At 38.2% G+C, this 27,194-nt stretch overlaps 1 protein-coding gene and 1 pseudogene across 5 annotated transcripts in view; both read right to left on the bottom strand.

Annotated features, from left to right (window-relative positions):
• Positions 1 to 4,348: 4,348 nt before the first annotated feature.
• On the bottom strand, positions 4,349 to 5,219 carry LOC122746063 (annotated as a pseudogene).
• Positions 5,220 to 9,717: 4,498 nt separating this feature from the next.
• The window catches only part of LOC122750563 (zinc finger protein 260-like), a 37,579-nt gene continuing 20,102 nt past the window's right edge, over positions 9,718 to 27,194 (bottom strand). For 4 of the 5 annotated variants that reach the window (XM_043997310.1, XM_043997308.1, XM_043997311.1 and 1 more), the window contains one exon: positions 9,718 to 13,501. In XM_043997310.1, coding sequence (XP_043853245.1) covers positions 11,247 to 13,501 — 2,255 coding nt within the window. In that variant the 3' untranslated portion in view covers positions 9,718 to 11,246. The remainder of the gene's footprint in view (positions 13,502 to 27,194) is intronic. The other variant, XM_043997309.1, reaches the window with a different exon arrangement.

The raw sequence follows: 27,194 nt of genomic DNA, 5'->3' as shown, positions 1-27,194 counted from the left end.
GGACCCCTCATATCAGTTAATTTGCCTGTGTAATGTCAGATTGATAAGGCCACTCTGGAGACAGAAGGGCTGAGAGCTATGCTGAGAAATCACAGAATTTCACAGCTCTAAGAGATTATAAATGTCCCTTAGTTTACTCTATAGCATTCTGCTCATCATTTCTTATAGCATAATAGTGTTCCATCATAATTTCATCCCATAATTTATTTAGCCATTCCCCAACTGATAGGCATCTCCTCAATTTCAAACTCAACTTTTTTTTTTTTAATCTCTTTTTGGATACCGACCTAGTAGTGGTATTACTAGGTCAAAGAGCATTCATGGATTTATAGTCTTTTGGCCATAGTTCCAAATTGCTCTACAGAATGTTTGAATCAGTTTATAGCTTCACCAGGAGTACATTAATATCTCATTTCCCCATGTGCCCTACAACATTTATCATTTCCTTCTCCTGTCCTATTATCCAATCCAATAGGTATGAGATAGTACCAAAGAATTGTTTTGACCTGCATTTCTCCAATCAAGAGTGAGAGAATTTTCTTTTCATATGGCCACAGGTAGCTTTGATATTTCATCTGAAAACTTCATAGCTTTTGAACATCTGTCAATTAGGAAATAGCTTTTATTTTAACAAGTTTGACTCAGTTCTTTATGTGATTGAGAAATGAGGCCTGTGAGACAAACTTGCTTTGTTTTTTTCACATTTACTATTGATAACTGTATTTCTCTCCATCTTATTCCCTCCCCCATGACATTTACTCTATTTTCTATCATCTTTCACCCTTTCCCTCCCCAAAAGTGTTTTGCTTCTGACTGCCCCTTCCCCAAATCTGCCCTCCCTTCAATTACACCCCCCCATCCCCTTCCCCTCCTACTTTCCTTCAGGGTTAAATTACTATACCTAATTGAGTATGTATGTTATTCCCTCTTTAAGCCAATTCTAATGAGAGTAAGGTTCACTCACTCCCTAGCACCTCCCCCATCTTCCCTTTATGCTTTTTCTATTTTCTTTTATGTGAGATACTTCAGCCCATTCCACCTATCTCTTTCATTTACTCCCAGTGCATTCCTTTCACCCCTTAATTTTATTTTTTAAAGATATCATCCCTTCAAATTCAACTCACACCTGTGCCCTCTGTCTAAATATACTTTTTCCAGTTGCCCTAATAATGAGAAAGTTCTTATGAGTTACAAGTACCATCTTCCCATGTAAGAATGTAAACAATTTAACTTTTATCCCTTATAATTTCTTTCTCCTGTTTACCTTTTTATGTTTCTCTAGGGTATTGTATTTGAAAGTCAAATTTTCCATTACGCTCAGATCTTTTCATCAAGAATGCCTGAAAGTCCTCTCATTGAATTCCCATTTTTTACCCTGAAGGATTATACTCAGTTGTGCTGGGTAGGTGATTCTTGACTGTAATCCCAGTTCCTTTGCTCTCTGACATATCATATTCTAAGTCCTCTGATCCTTTCAAATGGAATCCACCAGATCTTGTGTTATCCTGAATACGGCTCCACAATACTTGAATTGTTTCTTTCTGGCTGCTTGTAATATTTTCTCTTTGAGCTGAGAGCTCTGGAATTTGGCTATAATATTCCTGGGAGTTTTCATTTTAGGATCTCTTTCAGGAGATGATCAGTGGATTCTTTCAATTTCTATTTTACCTTCTGCTTCTAGAATATCAGGGCAATTTTCCCTGACAATTTCTTAGAAGATGATGTCTAGGCTCATTTTTTTGATCCTGGCTTTCAGGTAGTCCAATAATTTTCAAATTATCTCTACTGGATTGATTTTCTAGGTCAGTTGTTTTTCCAAGGAGATATTTCACATTGCCTACAATTTTTTTCATTCTTTCGGTTTTGCTTTATTGTGTCTTGATTTCTCATAAAGTCATTAGCTTCCATTTACTCAATCCTAATTTTTAAGGAGTTATTTTCTTCAGAGAGATTTTGTACCTCCTTTTCCATTTGGCCAATTTGGCTTTTCAAGCTGTTGATTCTCTTTCCATTTTTTCCTCTACCTCTCTTTCTTCATTTTCAAAATCCTTTTTGAGTCTTTCTATGGCCTGAGACCAATTCATATTTTTCTTGGAATGTAGGAGCTTTGACTTTGTTATCTCCTTCTGAAGGTGTATTTTGATCTTCCTTATCACCACAGAAACTTTCTAGGGTCAGCATTTTTTTCTGTTTGCTTATTTTCCCAGCCTATTTCTTGACTTTTAACTCTTTGTTGAAGTGAGGCACTGCTTCCAGGGTTGAGGGTGCACTGTCTCAAGATTCAGGGGGTTTATGCAGTTGTTCTCTGAGATATTTCTAGGAATTTGTAAGTCCTTAGTTCTTCCAAGGTGTTATTATTCAAGGAGAGGTATGTTTACTAATCTCCTGGCCTGTGCTCTGGTCTTCAAGCAACCACAGGCTGCTTTTCTGCCCTGGAGCTATGAAACCTGCTCCACTATGGCTGCGAGTTCTTGTGAGCTTGTGCTCCTCCCCGACCTGGGCTGCCACCCAAGACTGTGACCTAGATCTGAGCATGGGCAAAACAACAGTCCTGCCCCAGTGCTGGCAAAGAGACCCCTGTACTGTTCAACCCCTTACCATCTGTGGGCTGAGTTTCAGAAGCAGCTGCTGCCAAAGCTGATTCAAAGTCTCCTGAGGCCTGGTTCACTGGGGCTGAGGCTGGGTCTATGCTGGGATGGGCTCCACTCTCACCCCTGCACAAAAGACCTTTCTTGCCAACCTTCTAAGCTGTCTTTGGCTGAAAAATTATTTCACCCTGTCCTTTTGTGGGGTTTGTTGCTCCATGTCTTATGGCATTATTTGAAGGTATCTGGAGGGGACTTGGGGAGAGATAAGGCAAGTCACTACCTTTCCTCTGCCATCTAAAAGGTAATTTTCAACATTCATTTTATAAGATTTTGAGTTCTAAATTTTTCTCTTTTCCTCTCTTCCCTCTCTCCTTCTTAAGAGAGTAAACAATCTGATATAGGTTCTACATGTACAACCATGTCAAACATATTTCCAAATTAGTCTTATTGTGAAAGAAGAATCAGAACAAAAGGGAAAAACCACAAGAAAGAAAAGGAAAAGGAAAAATAATATGCTTCAATCTTCGTTCAAACTCCATAGTTCTTTCTCTGGATCTGGGTAGCATTTTCCATCACAAGTCTTTTGCAATCTTTTTTGCCTCATTGCATTGCTTAGAACAGCTAAATCTATCACAGTTGATCATCATACAATGCTGTTGTTACTGTGGACAGTGTTCTCTTGGTTCTGTTCACTTCACTCAACATCAGTTCATGTAAGTCTTTCCAGGTTTTTCTTAAATCTGCCTGCTCATCATTTCTTATAGCACAATAGTAATCCATTATTTGCATATCCTGTAACTTGTTCAGCTATTTCCCAATTAATGGGCATCCTCTCAATTTTCAATTCATTACCACCACAAAAAAGAGCTTCTATAAATATTTTTGTATATGCAGGTCCTTTTCCCTTTTTTATGTTCTCTTTGGGATACAGATCTAGTAACCACCAAGCATTTATATATCACTTTAAGGTTTTAAAAGCATTTTACCAACATTACCTCTTAATCCTCAAAACAATCCTAGCATGTAAATATTATTATTCGCATTTTTCAGATGAATAAACTGAGGGAGACAGAGGTTAATTGAAAAGCCTAGTGTTGAAGACCCCAGGGGGCTCTCTGTTGCTCCTCTGACTGAGTTCCCCCTCCCCAGGCTTGGGCCATGGTCACCGAAGCAACAAGTCTCCTAGGAGACTTTGTGGTCAGGGGGCATCTAGGTGGTGCAGTGGATAGAGCACCGGCCCTAGAGTCAGGAGGTCCTGAGTTCAAATCTGGCCTGACACTTGACACTTACTGGCTGTGTGACCTTGGGGAAGTCACTTAACCCTCATTGCCTAACCAAAAAAACAAAAAATGAAAAAGATTAAGCTGTTTATCGGCAAGCAGAGACTTTGTGGTCAAGGCCTGAATTCCAGAGACAATGCTTTGCCAGACTCCCAGGGTCTGAGAGACTCAGCTGTACAAACTTTGCTCTGTATAAGCCTAGAACAAGTTCTGACATGTCAAGGCTGAAAGGTTGAAAAGTTACTCTTATTCTCTTAGAATTATTCTTGCAGAGACTTTATTTGATCTCTTTGTGGTTTTTTGCTTTAAATACTGGGCTACCGTGAATAATAAATCGCACACAGTTAATCACACATAATGTGGTGCTAATGTGTCAATGATTAATTGTCTCCGATCCTCAACCTCTCTCAAGGGATTGAACCCTCGACCCCGACAGCCTAGGGCTATTTAGTTATTAAGCATCTGAGGTATGATTTGAAATCAGGTCTTCTTAACCCCAGGGATTCTATCCACTATATCACCTAGCTGTATAGTTTCAGGATTGTAATAGGGTTGGGGCTTTATCTTTCCCCAGAGAGGCAAGTAATATTTGTGGACTTGGGAGTCATTGGTAATTAGAACAAAAGGGCTGCAAGATGGAAAGCAGGCAACCAGGAAGACAGAAGTGTGGATGAGCCAGGAAGGTGATTTCCTAAAATGAATAAACAATGCCAAAATAGAATTCAGTGAGTAAAAGGAGACAGACATGCTGACCAGCAGTACGATGGCTGGTGTGACTCTTCTCAGGGCTAAATCCTGGTGTAAGATTGTTGCCATGAATGTGGGGATGTCTATAAAGGATAAACACCATCTATCCACTGTCCCAGATCATGATTTCCACACACGCAATAACAGGGAGAGAAAGTATACATTAATATAGTGCAATATTATCTGAAACATTTAATATAGCAGAACAATACATGATATCGTATCTTTCAGTCACAGTTTCACTTTTTTTTGGTCCTTCTGTATATATAAGAATAGGGGAATTTATCAGCAAAAGAAACAGAAGTGGACAATGTACTTTGGGGCTCTGGCTTTGAGCTCTGTCTACCTGAAGCTTCTAGGACTAATGACGATGGCCTGAAATGTACTGAGGAGGCAGGTGGTAGGAAGAGAAAGTCGCCAGGCCGTGCAGTGAATAGAAAACAAAAGTTTGAGCCCAAAAGCGGCTGTCATCTGAGGGATCCCTTCGGAGAGAAGCATCAAGTCATTGACAAAGGTCAGGTGGATGAGAATGAAGTCTATGAGCCCGAGCCTGAGCCCCGTGATAAAGGGGACGGTATAAAGACCCATGAGGGACTTCCAGTGCCAAGAGGGCAGAGTGAGGAAGGAATTTTCTGAAGCTCTCCCAAATTTCCCCTCCAAACCAATAGAAGACTACCTCTGAATAGTTCCAGGAGCAGGGAAGCAGCCTACCAGCCCAGCAGGGAAGGTCTGTCTTACCTGGTTGGGAGGGAAGTGAGGTCCAAGAACAGCAACAGCAGCAGGAGCTGGGCTCACAGCAGGGACCCTGAAGCAGGGCTCTCTGAGCCTGGAGCAATTGACCAGTGAGGCTCCACCCTCCTGCAAACAAGCGGCCTCCTAGGCAGGTGAATAGTATGGCAGCATAGCAGGGACTCTTGCCAGCCACCCCACCCCTAGCACAGACTACCAGGGAAGACTTAACCCCATTGATAACCAGTAGTGAAGCCCCACCCAAGGCTGAGCAACAGCAAGTTTCCACTCCAGGGCCTATAAGCAGACACTTTCCATAACAAACCAGCAGCACGGGGCTCCAACCCTCTGGCAGATCTGTAACAAAATTACTCCTCCAGGGCCTGCTAACAGAGAGGCCCAGTTAAAGAGCAACCAAGGAGCAGGGCACCAACCCTGGGGCCAACCAGCAACAAGACCTCTCCTCCAGGGCCAACCACCAGAAAGACTCTGTTAACTATAGCAACCCAGCAGCAGGGCGTCACCCCCAGAGAAGGCCAGCCCACACACAGGGGAGATCAAAAGAGAGGATCAACTCCCCTAATAGCAGTCAAAAGGGAGGCTTACCCTACAGAGAAATCAAGCTGCTAAACCCTACTGCCCAGTGAAAACCACCAGTAAGAGCCAGGGTCCCAACACAAAAACTTGGAACAGTGCAAGAATACAGTCCAACTTTCTCATAAAAACACCAAGTCACAAAAAAGGCATAAAATTAGCAAACAAAACAAAACAAAACAAAAAAGCTTGACTATTGAAAGTTACTATGGTAATAGGGACTATCAAGGTATAAACAGGATGGGCAGCTAGGTAGCCGAGCGGATAAAGCACCAGCCCTGAATTCAGGAGTTCAAATCCGGCCTCAGACACTTGGCACTTACTAGCTGTGTGACCCTGGGCAAGTCACTTAACCCTCACTGCCCCACCAAAAAAAAAAAGGTACAAACAGGAGTACAATAGCAACAAAATGGCTATAAGTGAAGCTTCAAAGAAAAATGTAAATTGGTTTCAGGCCCAAAAAAATTCCTGGAAGAGCTTAAAAAGGACCTTAAAAAGCAAATTAGAGAAGTAGAAGGAAAACTGAGAGAAGAAATGAGTCATGCAAGAGACCCATAAAAAAAGTCAATAGCATGGAAAAGTTATGCAAAAATTTACTAAGGAAAATAATTCCCTAAAAAACAGAATTAGTCAAATGGGAAAAGAAGTACAAAAGGTCACTGAAAAGAATAATTATTTAAAATTAGAATTGAACAAATGGAAACTAATGACTCTATGAGACATCAAGATACAATAAAACAAAAGTAAAAAAGTTAAAAAAAAAAAAAGAAAATGTGAAATTTCTCATTGGAAAAACAACTGACCTGAAATAGAACTTTTGGAATAGATCCAGAAGAGATAATATAAGAATTATTGGACTACCTGAAAGCCATGATTAAAAAAAAAAATAAAAAGCCTGAACAATATTTTTCAAGAATTTATTAATGAGGGGGCAGCTAGGTGGCACAGTGGATAAAGTACTGACCCTGGATTCAGGAGGACCCAAGTTCAAATCCTGCTTCAGACACTTGACACTTACTAGCTGTGTGAGCCTGGGCAAGTCACTTAACCCTTACTGTCCAGCAAAAAAAAAAAAAAAAGGAAGGGAGGGAGGGAGAGACGGAGAGAGAGAGAGAGAGAGAGAGAGAGAGAGAGAGAGAGAGAGAGAGAGAGAGAGAGAGAAAGGAAGGAAGGAAGGAAGGAAGGAAGGAAGGAAGGAAGAATTTATCAATGAAAACTACCCTGATATATTAGAAGTAGAGGGCAAAATAGAAATTGAAAGAATCCACTGATCACTATCTAAAAGACATCACAAAATGAAAACTCCCAGGAACATCACAGTCAAACTTCAAAGCTCACAGATCAAGGAAAAAGTATTGAAAACAGTCAAAAAGAAACAATTCAAATATCATGGAGCTACAGTCAGAACAATACAGGATGGGGGGGGGGGCAGAGCCAAGATGGTGGAGGAAAGGCAGTGACTTGCCTCAGCTCTCCCCAAGAACCCTCCTTCAAATTGTGACAATTGGAGTGATACCATCTGCTGGAGAGTTACTGTAGGAAAGTTCCGCCATGAGGAAAAGGTGTCTGAGGGCAAGCCATGTGGCTTGGAAGGTCAGTTCCTTGGCATCAGGAAGTGACATTTGATGTTTCCGGTTTAGACAGGAGGCTTGTGAGATGAAGAAGGGGCGAGGCTTTCTCTCTTTTGTGAGGACCTTGTGGAGAGTGGAGCTAGAGATGCTGGTTCCCTGAGATAGATAGATGTAGGCATCTAGGCCTCTTTCTCTCTCTTCACCAAATTCTTATGCTCCTTAATAAATGCTTAAAAGTCTAAACTCTTGCTAAAGCTGCTAATTTATTGGCGACCACTCATTAGATTTTTAGACAGTATAGCTAGATAGCAACTCTACAAAATAATGCCATAAGACAATTCCTGGAGCAGCAGAACCCACAAAAGGGCATGGTAAAATAATTGTACAGTCAAAGACAACTTAGAAGGTCAGCAAGAAAGGTCTGCTATGCCATGGTGAGAGTGGAGTCCCAGCCCAGTGCAGGTCACACCAGCACAGACCCAGCCCCAGTGAACCAGGAAAAGGCCTCCTGAGCTTCTGAACCATCTGTGGCAGCAGCTGCTTCTGGAACTCAGCCCACAGATGGTGATGGGGTTGAGTGGTTGGCCAGGGGGAGATTACAGGGGTTTCTTTGCTGGCGTTGAGGCAGGACTCTGTTGTTTTACCTGTGCTCAGATCCAGGTCACAGTTTTGGGTGGTGGTCTCAGGTGGGGGAGGAGCACAAGCACACCAAAGCTTGCACCCAGAGTGGAGCAGGGCTCTGTTCTGGGTTCCAGGAAAGAGAAGCGGGCCTGTGGTTGCTTGCAGACCAGAGCACAGGCCAGGAGAGTGGTGAACATACCTCTCCTTAAATCATACCACCTTGGAAGAACAAAGGATTTACAAATTCCTAGAAGTATCTCAGAGAACAGCCGCTCAAATCCCCTGAAGCTTGGGACAGTGTGCCCTCCTCCCTGGAAGCGGTGCCCCACTTTAACAAAGAGTTAAAAGTCATAAGCCATATCAGTGCCAGAAGGTGGGAATATAAGGGAAAAAAAGGATGAAGGGGAATTTACTAATCACTAATAATTTCATATTAATAGCAATAAAAGTTAAAGTTTATACATCAAAAATTGCTATCCTCAGCACTTTCTGCCACTTTTTTAATGATTTTGCCACCATCACTTTAGAAGCAAATGGGATATGAAAAGTGATTATTAACCAATAATCTGGGGGGAGATTCAGAGTTCTCTCTTTCTTTGAAAGTTCTGACTTAGTCCAGTTTTTCTTGAATCTCAGTCACTAATAATGAGATTGCATTGACTCTCCTCCATCTTGATCAGACCCCATCCAACCTTGCAAGGAATTTAATCTAGGGTAGGGAAACTCCCTTGGCCCAGCCATTCAAGAGGGGATACATTCTTTGAATGGATATCCCAAGGTTGGGGGTAATCTGAGTGGAGATAATCACTCTGTGCAAGGATCAACTCTCATTGAATGCCCGCTGTTTCAAGGGTATATAAGCTGTGAGCTTCACTACTATGATTGTCTTTGGTCTGAGGGAGATGGCCAAATGACTATCCTTTTAAAAACCTTCTGGCCCTATTAATAAAATGATTAAATTATTCATAAACTATGTATTTCAGTTCTTTACACAAGTATATTACAGGATTGGGGGCTGTATTGTATTTTGTTTGTTTGTTTGTTTTTTGGCGGGGCAATGAGGGTTAAGTGACTTGCCCAGGGTCACACAGCTAGTAAGTGTCAAGTGTCTGAGGTCGGATTTGAACTCAGGTACTCCTGAATCCAGGGCTGGTGCTTTATCCACTGCGCCACCTAGCTGCCCCGTATATTGTATTTTGCTTTGTTTTGGTAATAACTATGACCACAAAATTAATCAATAAATTATTGAAATACTATTGATGATCCTCCATATACTTAGTCACATGGTTCCTCAGAGAGAAGATTAAAGTGTGTCATGAGGTATGTTTTTTCAATTTTTGTATAACATGTCAGAGACTAGTTTGCTTTAAACTGTCCTATTGAGAAATTATGGTGATCTCCACGGCATGATGTACCAGAGAAAGGCTTTTGTGGAGAGTCATTATCATCCCCATTTTAAAGATTAAGTTATTAAGGCTCAGAGGTAAAAACTGTCTGTACAAGGGCACACCAATTAAATAGGTAAAAAATGGAACTAGAATTGAATTGTCTTTTTTTCTGACTCCTAGTTCAGTGTTTTCTCCATTACATTAAAATAGCAGAAGGGGCTACAGTGGTAAATCATGCAAAAGAAAGAATCGCGAAGGGCAAATGAAAGCAAAGAGGGCAATTTTGTTGTTAGCTTGATAGTGTAAACTTACATATTTTTTATTGAGAAAACTCTAAAATAACAGTTTACGACCATCATAGAGCCAGAGTAGGAAGGGATCTTAGAGACCATCTAGTCCCACCCCCTCAGATTATGGATGAAAAAACAAACCAAAAGTGTTACTCAGGGAGGTTGTGAATTGCCCAGTGGCAGAGAGGGAGTGTCAGAGGGGTTTGAGTCCAACTCCTCTAACACCAGTACTCTTTTCTGATGTAATATGCTTTATGATAATGTCTTTACTATAACTAGAATATTTTTAAAGTATATAAAAGATATAGATAAGTAATTATGTGACATTTTAGTGACTTTACTGAACAGTTTAAAAATATATTGTACTTCAGAGGCTATTTCTGCATCTAAACACTGGCTGCATTAACTCATGTAATTCAGCCATCAGATGGCAGTCAGTATGTTTTATAAGAAGGAAGGGAAGTAATAAGATTTAATTTTTCTCCCTCAAAGCATTTAAGTACATAAGAGATGATGATATACTCTGACATCTTGACTCTCCAATATAGACGGTTGTCACTTACCATAAGTGGACCTTTCTAAAGACCTCTCCCTCTTCCTGGGATTATGGCCTAGCAGCCCAACCTACTTTTTTTAGTGCTTGCAGTGCCTGTAGCTGGAGGAGCTTCAGTGCCTAGAGGAGAGGACCCCTGCACTGGGGTTAGGGGTGGTGACCTGCTGCCCACCCAAAGGGAGTCAAATTTACATAATCACACTGATGGAAAGCAACAACTCTCTGTATTTAAAAAAAAAAAAGACAGGGCTCCATTATACATTGCCCACATTATTACATACAGCTAGCATTTATATAATGCTTTAAGGTTTGCAAAACACTTTACATACTATCTTATTTGATCTCATTTGATCCTCACAACAATCTTGTGAGGTAGGTGCTATCATTTATCCTTGCTTTACAGATGAGGAAACTGAGGCTGAGAGCAGTTAAGTGTCTTGCTCAGAGTCCCACAGCTAGTAACTGTCTGAGGCATGACTGGAATTCAGGTTTTCCTATCTCGAAATCCAGTACTCTACACTATGCACCACAATTCTACTAATAATATTGTATGGAGTCTCTAGCATCTGAGGAGGGATAAACTACTCTAAAATTTTTCATAGTAAATACATTCATAAGGTTTTCCTTTAATTAGAGTTAACTGATGCTAAGTCTTCAGTTACTACTGAAGGTTTCCCACATGCATTGCTTATGTATAGTTTTTCAATACAAAGTTTCTGATATCTCAGGAATCACCATGATTACCGGATAAATCCTCTGATGTTCATTAAGCTTCCCTTTTAGATAAGGGATTTGCACACTCGTTACTTTCAAAAAGCTTTCGCATTAAGGTTATCTGCTGTGGCTAAAAGATTTCTCACAGTTATTGCACTCAATGAGTTTCACTCAAGCATGAATTCTTTGATGATAAATAAGGGATTTCCTGTGAGTAAAGGCTTTCCCACATTCAGTACATTCAAAGGGTTTCTCTCCAGTATGTATTCTTTGATGTTCAGTAAGGTTTCCTCTCTGGCTAAAAGCTTTCTCACAATGATTACATTTGTAGGGTTTCTTTCCAGTATGAATTCTCTTATGTAAGGTAAGATAAGAGTTGTCACTGAAGGCTTTCCCACATTCATTACATTCAAATGGTTTTTCTCCACTATGAAGTCTCTGATGATAAATGAAGGATTTCCTGTGGGTGAAGGCTCTCCCACACTTGTTACATTCAAAGGGTTTCTCTCCAGCATGGATTCTTTGATGTTCAGTAAGACTGCTCCTGTGACTAAATGCTTTCCCACATTCATTACATTCAAATGGTTTCTCTCCAGCATGCATTCTCTGATGTTCAGTAAGGCTTCCTCTCTGTCGGAATGCTTTCCCACACACATTACATTCAAAGGGTTTTTCTGCAGTATGAATGCTCTGATGTGCTGTGAGATGTCCCCTTTGTCTAAAGGCTTTCCCACATTCATTACATTCAAAGGGTTTCTCCCCAGTATGGATTTTCTGGTGCTGAGTAAGGTATTTCCTTTGGCTGAAAGCTTTTCCACACTCACTACATTCAAAGGATTTATCTCCAGCATGAATTCGCTGATGTTCAGTAAGGTAACCCTTTCGACTAAAGAATTTCCCACATTCTTTGCATTCAAATGATTTCTCTCCAGCATGAATTCTCTGATGTTCAGTAAGGTATCCCTTCCGACTAAAGAATTTCCCACATTCTTTACATTCAAAAGGTTTCTCTCCAGCATGCCTTCTCTGGTGTTCAATAAGTTTCTCTTCCTGGCTAAACATTGCCCCACATTCAGTACACTCAAATGGCTTCTCTCCAGTATGAATTTTCTGATGTTGGGCTAGACGTGAGTTTTTGATGAAGGTTTTACCACATTCATTACATTGAAAAGGTTTCTCTCCAGTATGAATTCTCTGGTGTTCAGTAAGACTTCCTTTGTGGCTGAAGGCTTTTCCACATTCAGTACACTGAAAAGGTTTCTCTCCAGTATGAATTCTCTGATGTTCAGGAAGGTATCCCCTTCTACTAAAGGTCTTCCCACATTCATTGCACTCAAAGGGTTTCTCACCAGTATGAATTCGCTGATGTTCAATAAGGTTTCCTCGCTGGCTAAAGGTTTTCCCACATTCATTACAAAGATATGGTTTCTCTGAAGTATGAATGCTCTGATGTGTAGTAAGATGACCCCTGTGGCTAAAGGCTTTCCCACATTCATTACATTCAAAGGGTTTCTCTCTAGTATGAATTCTCTGATGTTCAGTAAGGTTGCCCCTCTGACTGAAGGCTTTCCCACATTCATTACATTTAAAGGGTTTTTCCCCAGTATGAATTCTATGATGATAAATAAGGGATGTCCTGTGGCTAAAAGCTTTCCCACATTCATTACATGCAAAGGGTTTCTCTCCAGTATGAATTCTCTGATGCTCAGCAAGATGCCCCCTATGGCTGAAGGCTTTTCCACATTCTTTACATTCAAAGGGTTTCTCTCCAGTATGAATTCTCTGATGTTCAGTAAGATGACCCCTTTGGCTAAAAGCCTTCCCACATTCCTTACATTCAAAGGGCCTCTCTCTTGTATGAATTCTCTGATGAGATGTAAGGTTTCCTCTCTGGATAAAGGCTTTTCCACATTCATTACATTTATGGGGCTTCTGTCCTGTATGAATTCGCTGATGTTCAATAAGATATCTCCTCTGGCCAAAGGCTTTCCCACATTCATGACATATATATGATTTGTCTCCAGAATTTGTTATTCGAAATTGAATAAGGTCTGAGTGGTAACTAAAGGGTTTCCTATATTTATTGTACTTAGAAAGCTTCTTTCCTAAAGAGATTCGATTATATTTCAGGAGACTTTTTCCTGTAGTAACTCTCTGTTGTGGAACAAAGACTGATCCTGGGCTGAAACTTCCCACCAATGTATTATAGTCACTAGATATTTTTCTGGGAGTGTTTGTTACTTGTCTGGATTGTTTCTCCTGGATGCTCTCTTGCCTCTCTAATTTGACATCATATTCCCGAATTTCTCGCATCTTGGAATCCCAGGTGACTTCTTTTCTGAGTCTTTCTTTGGATACTCCTATACAATTAGTTTGCTTTGGAGATGAATATTCAGTTTCATGCTTAGTTTCCAGGTTAAAGTAATCTGAAAGAAATAAAGAAATAGTGTCAATATTTCTTCTGGAAGGAAATTATTTTATAATTTAAAAAAATCTAGATTCTGCTTCTTCCATCAAGAAGGATGATGATACGGGGGCAGCTAGGTGGCACAGTAGATAAGGCACCAGCCTTGGATTCAGGAGGACCTGAGTTCAAACCCAGCCTCAGACACTTACTAGCTGTGTGATCCTGGGCAAGTCACTTAACCCCCATTGCCTTGCCAAAAAAAAAAAAAAAAGAAGAAGAAGAAGGATAATGATTGGGGCATCTAGGTGGTGCAGTGATTAAAGTACCGGCCCTGGATTCAGGAGGACCTGAGTTCAAATCCGGCCTCAGACACTTGACACTTACTACCTGTGTGACCCTGGGCAAGTCACTTAACCCCCACTGCCCCCCCCCCAAAAAAAAGGATGATGATCAACCTAGAAAAGGGAATTAGGTGGTCAACAGACTCTCATCTCACAGGAAAAGCTCTCACATCATATAACAAAATAAATTCTAAATAGATGCATTATTGATATATAAAAAGGTTACAACATAAATTAGATGGGCAATGAAAAAAGAACCTCTTACAACTATAAACAGAAGATAAATCAAAAAAAAATAAAATGCACAATTTGTATTATATAAAATAGAAAACAAATTTCACAAATAAAACCAATACAACTAAAAATATAATTAAAACAGTATGGTGAGGGAGGGAATCTTCATAGAAAACTGCTGATAGAAGTCTAATATCCAAAATATGCAAGGAACTGATTCAAATATATAAGAATGACAACCATTCTCTTAGAAATGGTTACAAAATGTGAAGTCAGTTCTGAAAGGAAAAAAAAAACCCAAGCTATCAACAACCATATGAAAAAAGTTTAAAATCACTAATAATTTTTTAAATTAAAATGAGAGCAATTCTAATTGTTTTACCTCTCAGATTGGCCAAAATTATTTAAAAAATAAGGAAATTGATCATTATTGGAGAGGCTATGGGAAGACAGGCACAATAGCACCCTCACTGTTGGTGAAGTTGTAAAGTAGTTCAGCCAATTCTGGAAAACAATTTGAAGCTATGCTCCCCAAGTCACTAAAGGGTACATACCTTTAAAACAGTGATACTACTATACTTCCAAAGAGATCAAAGAAAAAGGAAAAATAACCATATGCACAAAAATATTTTTAGCAGTTCTTTCTGTTGTAGTAAAGAACTGTACAGAACCACTTGTACTCATAAATTAGGGGATGACAAAAAAAATTACCATATGTAAACATAATGAAACATAGTACCACAAGAAATGATAAATGGATTTCAGAGATATCTGAATAAACTTCCATGAACTGACAGTGAAGTGAGCAGAGAAAAATTTACATAGTAACAACATTGTAAAGAAAAAAAACTTTGAAAGACAAGAACTTTTATCAATACAACATCCAATAATAACTGTGGAGGACCAATGATAAAGTATCTCACTTTTTGACAGAGCAGTGATGAATTCAATGTAGAGAATGAAATATACAATTTTGGACATAGCAAATGTATATATTTATTTTGCTTAACTATGCTTATTTACTACAAGCACTATTTTTCTTTCTTTTTAATTTTCATTTGGGGGAAGGGAAAAAGGGAAGAGAAATTAGCAACAGTATTGCCAAGAAATAAAAGGGTCACTGAAGAATTTTTTTTAAATGCAATTAGTTCAGAAGCACACACATAAAAGCTTTGAAACTAACATGATGAATTTATTATATATTATTTTTAAAGGGAAGCTGTATATGATAATTACTTGATTTCATATAGCCTCTTTTTCTGTTCTACTTTACATGGAAATGTTCTCTTCTTTGGGAGTCCATTAAGTTCAAAATAAGAAAAATACTACTTCACAGTTGTGTGTAGGATTAGAAAGAGGAAAGATAAGACAAAGGGGCCAATTAAAAAACTAATACAATACTTCAAGTAAGAGGTAATGAGTCTAAACTAGGGTGGTGGTCATGTTAAATAGAGAGAGAAGAATGTAAGATGTTATAGAAGTAGAACAAAATTTGGCAACTGCCTGGGTATGCAAGGTGAATAGGAAAAAGGAATAAAAAGATGACTCTAAGATTACAAACTTGGGCAAATAAGATGGTGATGCCCTGGACAGAGATATTAAGTTTTGAATTATGGAAGAGAGACAGATAACGAGTAGTTTTGAACATATTCAGTTTGAGGTAACTATAAAATGTCCAGTTTAAAGTGTTCAACAGGCAGTTAATTATGAAGGACTAAAGCTGAATGACTATTAAATTTCATCTTCTGCTTATCATATCCTATCAAGATATCTTTGTATTCTAATTATCCAATTTGTCACTTATACCTTCCAGCTTCAAAGAAACTAAAAGCTTAATTAGTGTATCATGTCTGCCTTCATCAAATTTTAGTACTCCTGCCCAAACTGTCCAAACCCACCAGACCTTACTATATGTAGTCAGCCCCAAATTTCATCAGGCTGTTTCACCTCAGCCAGCTTCATACACATTGCTATGCATAGACCTGCGCATCTCTTTTCTACCTCTTGCCATCAGAACCATAATCAAGTCAATGCAACCATATTTCTGAAAAGGCCCTATCAATTGACTGTCCTGTTATACTGACCATTCCTGTGCCTTTTTTTTTTTTAACAAAACACCATTCCTTTGCCAACATGATCCTTTGCATGTTGTCTCTCCCATCATAATGTAAGTTCATTGAGAATAGGGACTTGCCTTAATTTTGTATTTGCACACTCCCTATTTATTAAGCACAGTAACTGGTAGATGTTAGTGCTTTTTAATTCAATTATACAATTCTTCATTGGCAATGTATTGAAACTTTCTTGTGCCCGCCACACACCTCATAATTATCATTTGGATGACACTTATTTGTAGTCATATCGTATTACCAAATGACTACTGCCATGAAAAACATGAACCTTTGTTCTTTGTAGAAGTCTGGGGTCATGAACAACCTCATTGCCCCAAAAAAAAAAAAAAAAGGCCTGGCTGTTCTCTTCTAAAACATTTAACAAGGATGCACTGTATTCATATTTAGATATCTCATTATTTCTGAGATAAAAAGTAGACATGTATCAGTATTGATATGTTCTGCTATCAATTTATTTTTTTGGTTTTTTTGCGGGGCAATGGGGGTTAAGTGACTTGCCCAGGGTCACACAGCTAGTAAGTGTCAAGTGTCTGAGGCTGGATTTGAACTCAGGTTCTCCTGAATCCAGGACCGGTGCTTTATCCACTGTGCCACCTAGCTGCCCCTTCTGCTATCAATTTAAATAAAGATGTATGTTTTTCTCCTACCATTCATCTTCCCCCTTTCAGATATTTTATTTTGAGAATCAATCCCTAAATATCCTCAAAACTATGTTGCCTATAGTATGCTTGCTCTAGTGCAAGCTGCTCTTCTTATTTTGCTTTGCTTTATTGTCATTTCTACATCTCCATGCAGCAATGCTGGGTCCAAATGTGATGATTCCACTGTTACTAAGAGAGGGATTTATTAAATAAATCCTTAATCCTCCTTAAATAAATATATCCTTAATTTAGTCTATTTGTTATACTCCTTTCAATTTCATCCTTTAAATATGCTTAGGAATATTTTATTTAGTTGGGTCTCTAAGATTTCTTTAAACTATTTTCCTCTACTGCTTCTCTTTTTATAGATAGACTGACCATTATCATCTACCATGATCTTTAACAAGATTTTTAGATACATTCACTAGTCTGAGCAAGTGTTATCCTTGGCTTTAATATTTCTCTCCTTGCAAGGAGGTCACAGTTACTGGCAGAGGTTGTTCTATGTACCGTTGAACTCCTTGTAGTGATTTATATTAGTTAAACTTTCTTAACAAACTTCACGAGCTGTATCAATGCCCATTCTTTTATCCATTTTCCATTGAAATAGGTCAGGGAAAGATGCCTCAATTATGTGCCTCATGTCCTGGCTTTTTAATTCTTTCTTCTTCAGTATTGATTTTAATCTTCACTCAAAAATACTAGTGGGTTTAACTGTACATAGTTAATTTTAAAATGACATCCATAGACTGGTGGAAGATGGCGGAAGAAAGACATTAAATGCACAGAGCTCCTGATACAATGAGCCCCAAAATAGCAACAAAAGAACCCCTGGAGCAAAAAAAAAAATATATGGGTTGAGATTATTTTCCAGTCATAGACAGATTAAAGGGGGCTGTGCTGGGCTGCGAGTAAAGTCCAACCCCATGATTGCGCCACAGAGACCCCAGGCATGCCACAGCAGAGGAACTTAACCCCCAAGCCTCCAAATCAGCTGCAGCACAAGCGTCTTCTGGAACTGAGCTTGCAGTTGGGTGAGAGGGCTGAACGGCTGGCTGAGGAGGAAAGTGCAGGGGTGTCAGCTGGACCTAGGGAGAAATTCAGCTGTCCCACCCCAGTGGGGAACCAGGAAGAAATCCTGAGCAGCAGGAGGCCCAGGTAGGGGAGAGGCACAGGCTCGTCGCAGCTAAGAACCACGACAGCACTCTGTTGGCTGGTTAACTAGCAAGTTGGCTTGAGGTTATCTTTGGACCAGAGAACAGGCCAGGCAAGAGAAAAACCTGCCCTCCCTCAAACCAAAACACCTGAGACCCTCTGAAGCTGGGGACAGTAGTGTAGCCTAGAAGCAGGACCCCCCAGTAGGAAGTTAAAAGTCAAGTAAAAGGCAGCAAGATGAGCAAGAAAAGAAAGTTGAGAACTATAGAAAGTTTCCTCAGCAACAAGGAAGATCAAGGTGCACCCTCAGAAGAGGATAACAACCTCAGGGCCCCTACATCCAAAGCTTCCAAGAAAAATATGAACTGGTCTCAGGCCATGGAAGCTCTCAAAAGAGACTTTGAAGACAACGTAGGAGAGATAGAAGGAAGATTTAGAGAAAGGGAGGAAAGAATGGAAAGAGAAATGAGAGCAATGCAGGAGAGTCATGAGAAAAAAGTCAACAGTTTGAAAAGTCAAATGGAAAAGGAGATAAAAAAGCTCTCTGAAGAAAATCATTGCCTAAGAATTAGGATTGAACAAATGGAAGCTAGTGTCTTTATGAGAAATCAAGACACGATAAAGAAAATCCAATTGAATGAAAAAATAGAGGGCAATGTGAAATATCTTCTTGGAAAAACAGCTGACCTGGAAAATAAATCCAGGAGAGATAATTTGAAAATCACTGGACTACCTGAAAACCATGACCAAAATAAGACCTTAGACACACCATCCTCCAAAAGATTGTCAGGGAAAATTGCCCTGATATTCTAGAAGCAGAAGCTAAAATAGAAACTGAAAGAATTCACTGATCACCTACTGAAAGAGATCCCAAAAGGAAAACCTCCAGGAATATTATAGCCAAATTCCAGTGATCCCTGGTCAAGGAGAAAATATTGCAAGCAGCTAGAAAAAAAGGAATTCAAATACTGTGGAGCTCCAATAAGGATAAAACAAGATCTAACAGCATCTACATTAAAGGACCAGAGGGCATAGAATATGATATTCCAGAGGGCAAAAGAACTGGGACTACAGCCAAGAATCACATATCCAGCAAAACTGTGTATAATATTTCAGAGGGAAAAAATGGGACTTCAATGAAAAAGAGAACTTTCAGGCATTTGTGAGAAAAAGATAGCACACAAGGAACATCATCTTTAGGTTAAAGATTTCAGATGAATTATCCAAATTTTTTGTTTTTATACTGAAGAAAATGCAATTAATGGGCCTAGAGCATAATGTGTACTTAAAAAGAGCCAGATAAAATGTATAAGATTAGGCATACATCCAGAAGAGATCCAAAATTCTATTTATAAAAATGTTTAATGGCATTCATAAATCAACTAATTAATGGCTAATGAACTTCGTAGTAGATAAATTTTTTAGATGTTAGTTATTAGATTATATAGCTAAATTCTAGTAATAAGCAGCTAAGTGGCACAATAGCTAAGAGTAACAGGGCTGCAGTTAGGAATCCCTGAATTCAAATCCTGGGCAAGTCTCTTAACATGTTTGCCTTAGTTTCCTCAAATGTAAAACGTAGATACTAATAGTAATTACCACCCAGGATTGTAGTAAGGATCAAATGAGATAATGCTTAGCACATTGCCTTGCTCACAGTAAGCATTATATGTTGGCCATTATTATTTCATATTGGCAGTCTTGATTTAAATTCATACACCATGTTGTATTTTATATTTTTATTAAGTCTTCTTTTAATATTCAGTTTTATGGCTTTAGCTTGAAAACATTCTCCAGTATAAGGTTGTTCAAGTTTAGTTATAAGTAGTTAGTTGGGGTATCATATTATAGTCATCTTAGATGTGACGGTTCTTTTTTTAAAGATTTAATTGTGTTCTGGACAAATTTACTAGCAATGTTAGCAGTCAACAAATATTTAATAGTAATTATGTCTCAGACACTGAACTAAACAGCTATAAAGAAAATACCCAAAAAAAGTCCCTATTTTCAAGGAGCAAAGAGTTTTTGGTTATTAAGTACTACTACAGTTATCTGGAAAGCTAGACTGGGACACAGTTGCCTGTAGCAGTGGTGTCAAACCCAAATAGGAATGGATCTTGGGGGAAGTATTTTGACATAGTAAATGACAAATGAACATTATTTATGTTTTATTGTATTTTTTATTTTGTTACACATTTCCCAATTATATTTTAATCTATTTCAGGCAGCACTTGGGAGTGGGGTAGAATGCAAGTGCTTTGACACTTCTAGCTTATGCTATATTAACTGTTACTTTGCAAATTGAGTAGGCTTAATTCTACTTATTAGATTATATGCAGGTTGAGTCCAGTTGAATTATTTGATACAATAAGGAGTTATGGTATGGGGGAGTAACTTTGCTAACTATTACATGGTTGTGGAAAAATATAGTATTTTCTGGTTGATTATGCAGTGCTGGAGGTAACTCATAGAAGAAAATTAAAAGTACTAGAGGGAAATTAATAAAATATAAAAAGCAACATTTAATTAAATATTTGCTGCGGACAAAAATGGACAAAATGGTAGATACACAACATTGATGAGACTATTTAAGTCGGGGTATTTTTTTTTTGCTTTAACATTAAGTAAGGTAAATGATAATGACTGACTGTCCTAGTTGACAGTTTGTTCATTATGCATCCTATGCTGTGTATCACAGGGCAAAAACAGATTTAGAAGTTGTGAAAATAAGAATAATTAGGAAAACTTTCCAGTGACATTGTTAATAAAGTTCAATAGTGTGTCGATGCACAAAGGGTAATAATGCCTCAAGTTTCAGTTTTAGTACAGTCATAGGTTTGTTCTTAGGTATGACTATAGGTCAAGCCCATATCTCACGACAGAAACAAAAACAGGAACAAAAAACAAAATGTAGAGGACAGCTAGGTGGTGCAGTGGATAAAGCACTGGCCCTGGATTCAGGAGGACCTGAGTTCAAATCCAACCTTAGACACTTGACACTAGCTGTGTGACCCTGGACAAATCACTTAACCCTCATTGCCCTGCAAAAAAAAAAAAAAAAGGAAAGGTCAAGAGAAAGAAACAAAAGGAAGCAGGACATTGTTACTACCTTATTAAAATTAGCATTTTTTTATTTAGTGAACTGGATATAACAAAACATATTTTCATGTAAGATTTTTTTATATTCTTGTCTATATGTTTGTTTTGTTGATACTCTAAAATGAAAACATAAAAAAGAAAAAGGAAAAAATCCCTTAAACTAGCTAAATAATTATATATTTAAGAGTCTTTAACAGATTGTCTGTTTTTGATTTAACAATTTAGAACCTATTTCAAATCCTATACCAGTATATCAGTCATAACAAGCACTTTTCTACTTTCACCTGATGGCAGCTAATTTGTACTATCAGAAGGAGGTATATATAGTACAAAACAATCATCTTTTCTCTCATAAAGCACCAAAGAATACTAGAGCTGATAACAAAGTATGCCATCTTAACGTTTTAATATTTAGCAAATGACACTGTTAATGTGTTACATGAAGTCTCTGATACTTGATGAGAGATAAAATATACATCACGGGTTCCCTGGCATCATTTCATCCACACCATTTTTCTTCAATCTGAATTTTTTCAGGCTTCACATGGATGCAAATGGTACTGAAAGTTTCCTTACATCATGCTTTTATGAAGTTTTTCTCCATTGTTAATTTTACAAGGATAAATGTAAAGTTATAGCTGAAAGCTTTCCCAAAATCATTACCATTCATATGATTTATATGTGAATTCTCTGATGTTTAATAGTTTCTCTGGTAACTACAAAGTTCCTGACACACATCCATCATATTCACATGGTTATTATCCAAAATGAATTCTGTGATGTCGAATAAGGCTTTTCTTCTGGGTGAAGGCTTTCCCACATTCAGTACACTCAAAGGGTTTCTCTCCAGTATGAATTCTCTGATGTCGAGAAAGATGCGAGTTTTTGCTGAAAGTTTTCTGACATTCAATGCATTCAAATGGTTTTTCACCACTATGAAGTCTCTGATGTTCAGTAAAGCTTGTCCTATAGCAGAAGGCTTTCCCACACTGGTTACATTCAAAGGGCTTCTCTCCAGCATGAATCCTCTGATGCTCAATAAGGTTGCTCCTATAGCTAAAAGTTTTCCCACACTGATTACATTCAAATGGTTTCTCTCCAGCATGCATCCTCTGATGTTCAGTAAGGCTTCCTCTCTGTCTAAAGGCTTTTCCACATTCATCACAATTAAAGGGTTTTTCTGCTTTATGAATACGCTGATGTACAGTAAGGTGCCCTTGCTGGTTGAAAGTTTTTCCACATTCATTACATTCAAAGGGCTTCTCTCCAGTATGAATTCTCTGATGCTGAGTGAGATATTTCCTTTGGCTGAATGCCTTCCCACATTCCTTACATTCAAAGGGCTTCTGTCCAGCATGAATTCTCTGATGATAAAAAAAGGATGTTCTGTGACTATAGGTCTTCCCACATTCTTTACATGCAAAGAGTTTATCTCCTACATGAATTCTCTGATGTTCAGTAAGGTTTTCCTTCTGGTTAAAAGTTATCCCACAATCATTACACTCAAATAATTTTTCTCTGGTATGAATTCTCTGATGTTGATTAAGACATGAATTCATGCTGAAAGTCTTCTCACATTCATTACATTCAAAGGGTTTCTTGCCCATAAAAATCTTCTGATGTTCTGATGTATTGCTGAAGGGTTCCCCATTTTCATTATACTGAATGGGCTTTTCTCTACTATGAATTCTCTTATGTGCAGTAAGGTTTCCGCTCCAGCTGAAGGTTTTCCTACATTCATAACACTGAAAAGGTTTCTCTCCAGTATGAATTCTCCAATGTGCAGTAAGGTTTCCTCTCCGGCTAAAAGCTCTCCCACATTCATTACACTGGAAAGGTTTCTCTCCAGTATGAATTCTCTGATGATCAGTCAGGTTTCCCTTTCGACTGAAGGCTTTTCCACATTCTTTACATTCATGTGATTTACTTTCTCTAGAATTTGTGACCTGAAGTTGAATAAAATCTAAGTGGTGGTTGATGGTCTTTCTGTATTTAGTAGACTTACAAAGGTTTTTTCCTGAGGAGCACCTAATATGTTTAGTTAGGTCTGAAAACTGTTTGAATCTCTGTGGAAGTATTCCAAATTTAGCAGGCCTTTTGCTTGTAGGCTCTCTCTGTTTTGGAACAAAAACGGACTTGGGACTGAAACTTTTCTGGAATGTATTATATTTGTGCATTCTCAGTGTATTCAAGGTTTTTCTGTGAGTAATTGTTATTATTTGTCTTAATTGCTGCTCCTCGTTGCCCTTCTGCTTTTCTAACCTGATATCACATTCCCAAGCTTCTCCCACCTTGGAATCCCAGGGAACATCTTTTGTGAGTCTTTCCTTGGATGATACTCCTGTACAAGTTCCCTTCTTTGGAGATGACTTCTTCATTTCACACCTAGTCTCTTGACTAAGAGAATCTGAAAAAATGAAAAAGTGTCAATATTCGCCCATCCTTTGTGCTGGAAGAAAGGAAATTGCTAGATTCTGTCTCCTCCATCAAGGAGAATGATGATCAGTCTGAAAACTGAGCTGGGCAAGTTATTTTTATCCTGGAATGAAAGAAAATTTAATATAATTCTTAATAGCAGGAGTCTTCAGAAAAAGAGTAACAATGAATCTGGAAGACTTGCTTTTAAAAACTGACACAAGGGAAAGGTGAAGTGCCAAAAAACCATTAATTTTATTCTGTTAGCTTCCCATTCACAAAGCTCCGGTATGCTCAGCTGCTCTTTGCACTGGGGCTTTAGAAGGAAATTAATGCTACATAAAAGTGGCTGAACAAGTTGGTTTCATCACACAAGCAAAGGCAGGAAGTCTGTCAGAAATAAACTGATGTTCAGAAGACCTCAGTTAAGTTTATCTAGCAGGCAACTTCCAATTAATGTTTGTTAAAGAGCTATCAATTCGACTGACATAAGACTAAGCACTTCGCTCTAATAACTTTAGAGGCAAGAATTGTTTTCCAGTATCTCAGGGTACTAAAAGAACTGGCAGATACAACTAAAGCAAAGCTCATGGAGAAAAGTAAAGAATCTACAGGGCTGCAGAAGAGTAATTTTTGCCCCAATTTGCCCCAAAATAAAGGAACTGTAAAATCCTACATTGTATACCAGTAGTGACTAAGTTTTAACTTAGATTCTTGACAAAATCCTAGAATTTGTTATCAAAGGGATGTTTTTTGAACATCTAGAAAGGGAAGAAACATTCACAAACATGAAGAATGAGTTTAACAAGAGTACATCATGTTAAAATAAGCTCACTTCCTTTTTGGAGAGGATTAGTAAATTGATACATAAGTGGAATGTTAGAGATATAGTTTAGCTATACTTTTTAGCAAAGCAAATGATTTCTCTCACATAATATTTAATGGACTCAAATGGAAGTCCTAAAGAAAGGACTAGATGAATGTCAGGTATGCTAGAAAGGATATTCTTATTTGGGTAGCAGCGGCAGTAGCAGCAGTAGCAGTAGCAGTAGTAGCAGCAGCAGCAGCAGCAGTAGTAGAAGCAGTAGTAGTAGTGATAGTAGATGATAGTAATAATGAGGAAGATGACAATGATTTTTAGATAGCATTTAAATAATGTTTTAAGGTTTACAAAGCTCTTTACAAATATTATTTCATTTTATCTTCACAACAACCCTGGAAGATTGGTGTCACTATCATTCCCATTTCATAGATAAAACAACTGAAACAAAGGCAGTGTCTGAGGCTAGTTTTGAATTCAGGATTTCTTGACTCTAAGCCCAATGGTCTACACAATACACAACATAGCTAGCCTCTGAGGTCCCTTTGAAATATGAGATTATGTGATTTTGAGAGATACAGCATAGAAAATCATACAATTAAGTCAATTTAGGACTGGTAGGATGGCCATATTCAAAGAATAGTCAAAGATTAATTAGACTGAATCGAGATCTCTATTGGAACATCTCAATCACTTTTTCTTGACTCAATGCAGTCTAACGATTTTATCAAGTTTTGGACAATGGTATGGAAGATATACTTACTAAATAAAACCAGAAGGGATAACAGAGTCAGGACCCAAAAAGATTTTGAAAGACTATCACACCGAGGCAAATCTAAATAAGACTCAATTAAATAGGGACAAATGTCAGCTACTATAATTAAGTAAAAAAATCAGCACTAAGGATTTGACAATCCCACTATACTCTGTCTGATTTGGAGTATATCTACAACACTATATTATTCATCTCTGGACTGTTCACAAGATAATTGAAAATGTAGGACTAGAGGTAAAGAGAGCAGTTAAGACTAGATATAGAGATTTGGGATTCAGTTGCTTAAAGATGTTACTTCAATTCATGGGATCACTGAGGAAGGGAATTCAGAAAGACAAGGGGGTCCAAAATAAAGCCCTGTGGGGCTCACAGCAAAAGATATTAAGGAGAAATAAGACTGGAAGTGGTGAAAAAGAAAAGAACAGTCTCAAAGAAGGCAAAATTGAGAAAATTTGCAGCAGAGAATAGTGAAAAATGTCAAAAAGTTTAAGACAGGCCAAGGTGGTTATGAATAGAAAAGAGAAAAAATTTTGACAGTTTAAAGAGAATCCTGGAAACCTTCGAGAGGGACATCTCAGCAGAGTTTGGGAGCCAGATGCCACTAGAGTACAAAAGACTGAGAAATGAATGGATGGTGAGGAAACAGAGAAAATATTGAGAATTTTTTCTACAAGTTTGACAATGAAATAAAAAACCATACAAGATAATAGTTTGAGAGGACATGAGGTTAAAGTAAAAATTTATTAAGGATGGAGAAGATTTTAGAATGTTCATAGGCAGAGGAGAAGAAGTACATAGAAAGACTGAAAATGAAAGAGATAGAATGATAGATGGGGAGTACCCCTGAAATACAAAGGAAAGGATGGGAATCAAGGGCACAAGTAGAAGGATTGGCTTTGGCAAAGAGAAGGGCCATGTCCTCTTCAAATATTTCAACAAGGGAGGGAAGTTAGGTGGAGATTCAAGAGAGGTTTTGAGTTATGAAGTAGTGGAGACAAAAGAACTTGCAAAAGCTCTCCATTCTCTAAGCAAAGTAGAAAGATAGGAAAATTGTTGAAACAAAGGGGGTCAGGAATATCATTGAGAGAGAAAAGTAGATGAATAGCCACTGACTCAAGTGAGATAGCTTATCCACAAAGGAAGAGTGAAAGAACTGGCATGTAGTACTGAGGGCCCAATGGAGAAGGAAATGGCAAACTACACCAGTATCTTTGCCAAGAAAATTCCAAATGGTGTCACAGAGAGTTGGACATGACTGAAGAACAACTGAACAACAACAATAACTGAGGGTCCAAATGAAATTATATCAAAAATTCATCATAAACATCAAATTGGCACTGTTGTGACCTTTTCAATCAGCATTCAGCAGAAGAACAGGAGTACAAAAGACAAAATGATGAGGATAAACTGAGGACAGGATCTTAGATAACATAAATGATGACAAAACAAGAGTGGAAAGGATTTAAATATAGATGGTCACGTTTAGTTGAACTGCTTAGTGGGGCATCACAAATGAAGAAAGTCAAATGAATCCAGAGTAAGAATTAGGGGATAAGATAACAGTCAGAGCACAGTTAAAACAAAGGGAATATTTGGGAAGAGTAAGGTAGAGAGGATAGAAGCATACATGGAACCCCATGAGCTGAGAAGAATTTCAGACTTGAATGAAATGAAGATCGCAATCTCACCCTGAGTTCTAAAGTGTGTGACATCATATAGGATATCCTACACAGAATCCAAACACAGATAATGAGGTCTCCTAAAAGTTTCTATCTGTAGATAATATTATGGTGTTTTAATCACAAACTCAAGAACAATACACAGTCTCTTCAATGATTTCCATGGTTATTCAAAAGACACTGGCCTAATAATCCATAAGGGGTCGGGCCAGAGGTATAAAAATGAATGAAAACTGCCTATTGACCATAACAACAAGTAGCTGAATGGCTAGTCTGAAGAATTATTGAGTATATGAGTGTCTGTGTCTGTGTCTGTGTCTGCATGTATGAGTGTACATGTGTGTATGTATGTGTACATATGAATATCAGTGTGTGTATACATGCATATTTATATGTGTATGTGTGTGTATACACACACACA

This window comes from Dromiciops gliroides, chromosome 3 (assembly GCF_019393635.1).
Source record: "Dromiciops gliroides isolate mDroGli1 chromosome 3, mDroGli1.pri, whole genome shotgun sequence".
Classification (NCBI taxonomy): Eukaryota; Metazoa; Chordata; class Mammalia; order Microbiotheria; family Microbiotheriidae; genus Dromiciops; species Dromiciops gliroides.
This window is presented reverse-complemented; position numbering and strand designations above follow the sequence as displayed.